This window comes from Prunus mume, linkage group LG4 (assembly GCF_029339155.1).
Source record: "Prunus mume cultivar Tortuosa linkage group LG4, ASM2933915v1, whole genome shotgun sequence".
NCBI classification, from domain to species: domain Eukaryota; kingdom Viridiplantae; phylum Streptophyta; class Magnoliopsida; order Rosales; family Rosaceae; genus Prunus; species Prunus mume.
This window is the reverse complement of record NC_142701.1, coordinates 15,980,885-15,990,291: the sequence shown is the minus strand read 5'-3', so window position 1 is coordinate 15,990,291 and position 9,407 is coordinate 15,980,885. Positions and strand designations below refer to the sequence as shown.

At 35.6% G+C, this 9,407-nt stretch overlaps 1 protein-coding gene across 1 annotated transcript; it reads left to right on the top strand.

Annotated features, from left to right (window-relative positions):
• Positions 1–1,850, top strand: LOC103327300 (Eukaryotic aspartyl protease family protein). The gene has a single exon (XM_008229612.2). It carries the CDS (start codon positions 368–370, stop codon positions 1,751–1,753), a length of 1,386 nt encoding a protein of 461 aa, XP_008227834.1. The 5' UTR covers positions 1–367; the 3' UTR covers positions 1,754–1,850.
• Positions 1,851–9,407: the final 7,557 nt, after the last annotated feature.

The following is a 9,407-nucleotide window of genomic DNA, read 5'->3' as shown; positions in this document are numbered from 1 at the left end:
TGTGACAGAAGAGATTAAAGCGTGTGAACTAGAGACTTCTTCTGCATACATAAATCCCAATCTCTCGCTCATAAAATTGTTGCTGCCTTGCATACATTCATCAAATCGAGTTTCATTTTCCTCAAGAGAGACGCAAGACCAGGCATTATTAGCTGCGACGTAATGCTGATATCTCAACCTCCTCTCACGCTCACCAAGTTGGTATGTCTTTCAGTTTATTGATTAATTTACTCCAACAGACAAAACGCAAATTAAGCTCTCCATTATAGGTTGTCTTCCTCAATACTAATCCCTCCATCTTCTTCTCTTAAATCCCTCTCACATTCTCACTAGCTAACTAGCTCATTTATATCTTTTCGCTAAGATTATGGGTTCGGGTTCAGTCTTTCCACTGTCAAGTGTGCCATTAATATTAACCCTAGGAGCTCTTCTGGTTGCCTTCTTTGTTAACCCGGCATGCTCCACTTCAAGACGAGCTCTCGATCTCCATGACCACCACCAAACCATGCAAAATGGGTTCAAGGTGACTCTCAAACACATTGATTCTGATAAAAACTTGACCAAACTCGAGCGTCTTCAACGTAGAATCAAGCGTGGTCGGAAAAGGTTGCAAAGGCTTAGCGTCTTATCCACCTCATCATCAGATCATAATTTGGGTGCCACCTCCCCGATTCACGCCGGGCAAGGAGAGTTCTTAATGAAGTTATCAATTGGCACTCCAGCTGAAACCTACAACGCTATCTTGGACACCGGGAGCGATCTCATCTGGACTCAATGCAAGCCTTGTAAGGACTGTTACGATCAGCCAACCCCGATTTTCAACCCTGAAAAGTCCTCAACATTCTCAAAGCTATCATGTGAAAGCGAGTTTTGTGAAGCACTACCCTCACAAACATGCACCAACAACTCTTGTGAGTACTTCTACGCTTATGGTGATTTTTCCTCCACAGATGGGATTCTCGCAACCGAAACGTTCACATTCGGAGACGTTTCCATCCCGAAAATAGGGTTTGGATGTGGGAAAGACAATCAAGGTGGTGGGTTCAATCAAGGTGCTGGTCTTGTGGGGTTAGGGCGTGGAACATTGTCGTTGGTTTCGCAGCTCAAGGAGCCCAAGTTCTCTTATTGCTTGACTTCCGTGGATGCCACAAAAAGTAGTAGCACACTTTTGATGGGGTCTGTAGCAAACTTGGACAACACTACATCAAAGCATGCAGATATCAAAACAACCCCTTTGATCAAAAGCCCAAACCCGGACCAATCAACATTTTACTATCTTGGCCTTGAAGGCATCTCCGTGGGTGACACTCGGCTGCCTATAGAAAAAGACACATTTACCCTCGGAGATGATGGCAGTGGTGGGCTAATAATAGACTCGGGGACAACTCTTACGTACATAGAAGAAGGTGCTTTTGATTTACTGAAGACGGAGTTCACTTCCCAGATCAAGCTTGCAGAGGCAGACGCGACCGATACCGTGGGGCTTGACGTGTGCTTCAAATTGCCGGAGGACGATGGCTCTGGAAAAGTAGAGGTGCCAAAGTTGGTGTTTCATTTCAAGAATGCGGATTTAGAATTGCCTGCTGAAAATTATATTATTGCTGATACCGACGTTGGAGTACTTTGTTTGGCCATGGGGTCTGCAAGCGCTATGTCTGTGTTTGGGAATTATCAGCAGCAGAATTTTCTGGTTTATCATGATCTTGTCAAGGAGACGATTTCGTTTGTTCCTACAAAATGTGACCAGTTGTGATTGGGTCGGCTATTATTCTTGGTGTACCCACGTACGCTTAGTTTGTCATGATATCATATTTTTTTTCCCTTTCTTATAACAAAAACAATTAAAGTCATGATTTGTTTACCTACCTAATCTACTCTAAATGAATCAAATTAAAAATAAAAGGTTAGTCTATATAATTTAGTTTTAATAATATAGCCATATTGTGCGGTACTGTCTAAACTCTTTGTATAATATATGTTTTTGGGTAAAACATACTTTTCATCCCTTATTTTCTGTGTGTTAATCTCCTACTCGAGATAGCTACATCTGTCAGCATTGCAGAACCGCAAACGTTTGACGCGCTAATCTCAAAGAATGACTAGCTCGACAAATAGGAGTGACTCAGAAGTCACAAGACAAAAAGGCCGACAATGAAGAAAAAGAAGAGTATGTGGCTACCTTTGCCAAAATATACAAAAAGTCTAACATGGGGGAAGAAAAGAAAGGATCAAAACGGTTCACGCACAAACAAAGGAAAGAGGTCAAATACACCTTCGACGATCATGATGTCGGACAAATTCTCTCCGAGCTCTTGACAGTTAGGGTCATCGAGCTTTCAGAGCTTAAAAGACATGCTGAAGTGAACAACAACGTGACTCCAATTATTTGTCGGTACCATCGTATTCTCAGTCATCTGACAAAGGATTGTTATGTCCTCAAGGATATGATTGACCACGTCAGTCATCGAAATTGATTGAATAAAAAAAAAAAAAAAAAAAAAAGTGTTTGTTGGATTGAAAGTCCAAAAGAGCTGTCTAAGAAAAAGTTAGAGCCACTGAAAAAAAAAAATAAGGCTTAGTGGGTTGAAAACCCGAAAGGGCGGCATATAATCTCTAGTTTATTCTAACCAAATTTTTCCTTTTCTACGACTATTTATTTTAACTCTGATTCACCCACGATTTGAACCAAAACGTACTCTACATAACATTATACCATCAGCCAAATCATTTGGAGAGGAAATAATAAAAAGATGTTTACCTTTATTTAACCTTAATAGTAAAAACTGAGGGTTACATTATAATTAAAATTAACCTAGAATATGTATAATTTGCGAACCAATTAGAGCTAAATCCTTTACATCATTGTTATTTTTCGTTAATGGCGATGGTCGAACTGGTTCCTCATGGAACGACTCCTCACAAGTGTCTGCGTCAACATAGACGCCCGTAAGACCTTCCCTTGCATTCCTATAATTTTTAGATTTCAGATTTGCAAGGACACCATCCATGTAATGAATAGCTACACCGTACTCTTCGGAGCATATTTGGAAGCATTCTTTTATAACTCGCTCAGTTGCCTCCTTATATGCTGGCTTCGGAAAATGTATCCTTCAGATTGATTTGTATTTGATCAGCCACGATCTGAGCAAGCCCTTGAACATCTGCAGTAGCACCACCAGGCTTTGATCTTAAAAAGGACACAAAAATTTGAAGTTAGAGGTTTTGTTGCATGTGTCCTCTATCAAATCAGCACTCACCGATGTAAAGGATTGATCAAAAATAAGGAGAGCAAGAACAATTGTAACCCATCTCAGTAATAATTTCATCTCCGTTTTCTCAAGACGAGAGCAATGTGTATAACTAGCAGGCGCACACACACACACGCATTTATATACAAAACTTCATTAGGTCAAATAATTTAGATTTAGGAAGGAAATAAAGAACTTAATGGAATTGTTTATATAGGATGGATTTGGATTAGGTCAAATAATTCAGATTTAGGAAGGAAATCCAGAACTTAATGGAATCGTTTAAATAGGATGGATTTGGCCATGGCCTCCAAACAAGGTATAAAATAAGGGATATGATTTCCCCACTCCCCTTTTCTCCACTTACACTCCATTTTGCTTTTTAATACTTTTTAATCAATTTTATTCTTTCTCTTTCCTATTCTACCCTTACCCTACATTAATTTCATTTTACTTCACTTTTATAAAGAAAAAGAAATATAAAAGAAATAAATATAAAAGTGAAGTAAAAAAGAAATAATATAAAAGTGAAGTAAAAAAGAAATTAATGAAGAGTAAGGATAAAATAGGAAAGAGAACGAACAAAATTGATTAAAAAGTATTAAAAAGCAAAAGAGAGTGGGGAAATCAACTCCCTAAAATAATTTCTGAAGCAAAATCCCAAAATTTGTGGTTGAACTTGAACGACTTCTTTGCTTAGCTCCTTAAACTTGGGATTTTGCAAACAAGGTATGCAGAAATTGCTTAACTCCTTAAAATTGAGAGAAATTTTTTTTACTTAATTTAATAGTTTAATTGTATTTATACCCTCCCATGTAATGAAAATATGTTTGCTAACCCAAGGTGTACCTCATTACCCTTCTCAACACTTGACATGTCCATTAGCATAACCATACTTAATTATTTGCTTTGTATTTGTGGAATCACAATATGCCCACAGACATATGTCATGTGTTGAGAATGGTAGTGATGGTACACCTAGAGTTAAAATGGTGAGAAAAAATGCTCCCCTTATGTAATATTGTATAGTGTGTAAGAATTCCTCCTCACAACAAATGAGATTTTGACACTTGTCAAATTTCAAAAGATTCATAAATAAAAGTTCATAAGAAAAAACAGTTAGAGGAATACATAAGAAAAAGAAAAAGAAATATTAAAGGAATTTGACCCCCTTTATTTCACCTAAACAAAAAGCATAAAAAACTGTTTTCCAGCAAAACTTAAGTACCATCAACCCAATCAATAGAGAGGAAATAATAAAAAGTAGTTCACATTTATTTCACCTCAATGGTAACAACTAAGGGTTACATTATAATTAAAATTAACCTAAAATAAGAACAATCTCCGAACCAATTAGAGCTAAATTCTTTACATCATTGTTATTTTTCGTTAATGGCGATGGTCGAACTGGTTCCTCATGGAATGACTCTTCACAAGTGTCTGCGTCACCATAGACGACCGAAAGACCGTCCCTTGTATTACTATAGTTTTTAGATTTCAGATTTATAAGGACACCATTCATGTAGTCAATAGCTACGGCGTACACCTCGGAGCATATTTGGAAGCATTCTTTTATAACTCGCTCAGTTGCCTCCTTGTATAATTTGGTGGCTTCGGAAAATGTATCCTTCAGATTGATTTGTATTTGATCAGCCACGATCTGAGCAAGCCCTTGAACATCTGCAGTAGCACTACCAGGCTTTGATCTTAAAAAGGACACACAAAATTTGAAGTTAGAGGTTTTGTTGCATGTGTCCTCTATCAAATCAGCACCCACTGATGTAAAGGATTGATAAAAAATAAGGAGAGCAAGAACAATTGTAATCCATCTCAGTAATTTCATCTCCGTTTTCTCAAGACGAAAGCAATGTGTATAACTAGCAGTCGCGCACGCACATATTTATATACAAAACTTCATTAGGTCAAATAATTTAGATTTAGGAAGGAAATAAAGAACTTAATGGAATTGTTTAAATAGGATGGATTTGGATTAGGTCAAATAATTCAGATTTAGGAAGGAAATCCAAAACCTAGTGGAATTGTTTAAATAGGATGGATTTGGCCATGGCCTCCAAACAAGGTATAAAATTTTCTGATATTCACATTATATTTAAATTAAAATAAGAACAGGAGTCGGGTGCTTAACTCCTAACATAAAATTGAGAAGAAATACTTAATTTAATAGTTTAATTGTACTTAATTTAATAGTTTAATTGTACTCTTATATAAGGAGAATATTTTTGCTTACCATAACTCAAGATGTATTCTCGCTATCCTTCTCAACACTTGATATGTCAATTGGTATAACCATATTTGCTTGGTATTTGTGGAACCATGATTATGCTTATGGACATGTGTCACGTGTTGAGAATGATAGTGGTGAGCAAGAATATTTCTAATAAAAATGGTGAGTAAAAATATTTCTAATAAAGGAATTTGACAAGTGTCAAACCCCCTTTATTTTCACCTAAACAAAAAAGCATAAAAAACTGTTTTCCTGCAAAACTTAAGTACAATCAACCTAATCAATAGAGAGCAAACAATAAAAAGTAGTTCACCTTTGTTTCACCTTAATAGTAACAACTAAGGGTTACATTATAATTATAATTAACCTAAAATAAGAACATTCTCCGAACCAATTAGAGCTAAATTCTTTACACCTTAATAGTCCCAAGACCTTTCCGAATATATTCATCACTCAATTCGAGCTTGAGTGTCCACAGAATTGGTCAGCGTTTGGTCAAGCGCAATACGAGCCAGTCCTTTAACATCAGCTGTAGAATTACGAGGGTCAGATTTTAACGATGACACACATAAACCGTAATTGGTGGTTTTGCGGCCCGTCTCTTCTACCAAATCTGCATTCACTGATACTCGAGATTGGCTTAGAACAAAGAGTGTGAGACATGCAATGATCCATTTGAGAGATCTCATTCTTCTTATTTTTCTATTTCAAATTTTAATCTAAAGGCTCTTACTGGGAGAATGTATAATTGTTTACTTAGACAATTCTAGGTAATCTCATTTATGTCTTTCCACAAATGTAAATTCGGTTTGGGAAAATAATAGAATGTTGTATACAATGCACGCAATGCAACAAAAATGGAATATAATATCTATAGAAATTGAGGGAATGCAATCCTCTACATTTATCATATGTGTTTAAGGACCATAAATATCATAAGTAACGTATGAGGATACAATGGAGAAATTATAGAATGGTACTGGAATATGACAATGTATTATAGCTTGTACACGTGTTATAATATAGGTGGATAACATTGTTGATATTTCCCTCGTTTAGGGAATAATATCAATAAATATATACTTATATTCTAACACGCGGATAGGAGAGAATGTGTAATACCCACTATATCCCTAAACCCTAGACCCTTTGTCTCTCTCTCTCTTCTCAAACCCTCCATTTTCCTTTATCTTCAAGCACGGCGTGATAGGGGGATGGTGAGGAGGCCGCTCCTACTCCTCCACTTAACTAGTTCGTTTCTTTGCGGGGCAGCACATATATTTTTTTCAATGGCCCGTTTTGTATCATTTTGGTTATTTTATTTACCCTTAAAAATACCAAAGAAGGCGTAGCAACCCAAAAATAAACATACATAAGAAAATTGAACCCAATTGTTCAAGACTACAATTCAAAGATTATCTACTAACAAATGCAACGTCACATTAGTAGAAAATGGAAATGTAAAACAGAATGTGTTGGAAATATGAGTGATAAATTGTTATAAAATAAATACTGCACATAAAACTGATTGTTACAAAAAGAGAATTGAATTAGAAGAACTTTAATTGAGTCGAGGCAAGTGTTAGACACTCTGACCTTAAGATGAATTACGCCCTATACTGGTGCTTATGGTTCACTAGAGTTTGCCACTCAGGATACAACGACTCCCCTCCTTATGAAAGAAGCACTGCAATTCACAAGGAACTTTGAACCAAATTATGTAGGAACCTTTCTTTCTGAAAACTCTAATGCTCTCTCTATATATGGAAATTTGTATGTAGAGAATTAATTGAATGAATAAAACTGCAGAAGGCTTGCTCTATTTATAGATCATGAAATACCCTTTCCAAAAAGGTGTCCCAATCTTAAAAGGCAAACAATGCATCCATTGGTCTGAAGAGTTGTTACCCCAAACAATGCATCCCTTGGTTTGAAGAGTTGTCACCCCTCAATTGAAGATGTCTTTAACCCAGGGGTCATGTCTTTAACCCAATAGATTTTATTAATTTCCATTCAAATAGAAAATTAATATTAGATAAAATATGCAAATGATAATGCAGACTTAGAGAGAGTTCCTATTAGAAGAATACAACATCTGGATATGTAGCTTTTGGCTTTGAACCTTCCATAGTGAAGTACTATCGAATTCACTTGACTAATCAGTGAACGTGATGTCTTGAACTGTTCAGCCGTTCGTGTAAACCCAGACAATAATACTCACACAATACCCTTCTAGACATATCTGGTTCGATTGGTTGTGCTCGTTTTGGCCTTGAGCAACTCCTAGTTTCATAATAGTCCCAAGACATTACAGATACGTTATCCTTAGTATTTGCTATTTCCAATTGTCTAATAAGATAAGACGGAAGCTTCTTGATGATAACGTTCAACCTTCAAAATAATGCTATTTGTTGAAGAAAAAGAATGAAGATGGAGTTGAGACAGTCGATGGGAAAGTATGTTGAGAAGATATAATTTGATCCAACTTTGGAGCGTAAATTCTCTTGGGGAAATATAGAAGTCCTAAAGTGAGGGTGTATCCAATTCATACTTATAAAGACTTTGTTTTAACACGAACAATTTATAACTTATATTTATAGGAGATAAGCGAGAGATTCAAAATGATGAGGGCAACACAAACAATGCTACACACAATGAGTCATAAAGGCTATACTCGAACCCCAAGCGGGGATTAATCCCATCTTTTGGATGTGGGGACACCTCATGGTATTTACCCAAAAAAAAAAGGCTATGCTGGCCTAGAAGATGAGATGGTCAAATTAACTTTTTTCTTAACAAGTACATCGCTTGATTGCAATATCTTATTGCTTGTTGGTTAATTTGTTACTTTTGTTTATACCATATTTGACAAACCGCTAGTTTTACAACACGTGGAATATGGGACCCAATGGCAAACCCATCATTTTATCCACGTGGGGCTTGGTTAATTACTTTGGGCTGCATATGTTTTATCTAAATATTTTTTTAAGTGGGGTCTATTCTCCTTATTTTTTAGTTAAAATTTAGCTAAAAACACACAAAAGTTATTTTAGGAGCTCTCTATAAAATTTGAAATCCAAAATTAGGGAGTCATAAATACTGTAGTTATTTTTTAGTTCAATATGATTCGTCAATCTCTATAAAAAAAAATTAATAATAAATAGTTAGCATTAATGAAAAGTTTAAACTATGCATAAAACAACGTAGCATTAAATTATAGTAAGCCACTAGGAGTCTTTTCTCTCTCCTTAGATTTAGGAGCTTCTGGAGGTCTCCCTATTTTAAAAGGTAAATAGGGATCATGGTTGAAGTTGTATTTTTCCAATTCATCCCTAAAATTTGTCTAATTATGTGGTTTAGGGAGCCCATTGTGGATGTTCTTAAGTGAGTGATTTTCATAAAGTTGATAAAAGTCACTAGTAAATTGGCAAGACTTTTGTTATTAACAATTAGCCTTAAAAGTATGCAAAAAGTCATTAAGTTTTGGATACCACCAAAATTTTAAATAATTTTAACTACGTTTTAAAAGTCATAATTAAATATCAGTAAACATTTAAATACTATTTAAAAGTCACTATTGAATACCTCCAGACTTTTTAAGTCTATAAAATTTTTAAAAGTTAGAATTTGATATACCCCTTAAGAATAGAGATGAAAAATGGCCCGAACTCGACCCTATTTTTTGGGCTATGGGCTAGCCCACTGGTACAATTGGCGGGCTTAGCCCTGGCCCATTGTGTAAAAGGTAGAGCCTAGGCCATGATGTGTAAGCCCTTGGATAACAACGTCCAACTCGATATTTAATTTGATAAATAATATTTTCATAAAACTAAACTAATATTAATTATACTTGTATTTAATTAAATGATTTGAAAGAAAATAATGATTTATTTAATATTTAATGTTTAATATTA

What these genes read in the sequence shown, in the direction of transcription:
- LOC103327300 (XM_008229612.2), top strand. Translation starts at nt 368, where the DNA reads ATGGGTTCGGGTTCAGTCTTTCCACTGTCAAGTGTGCCATTAATATTA.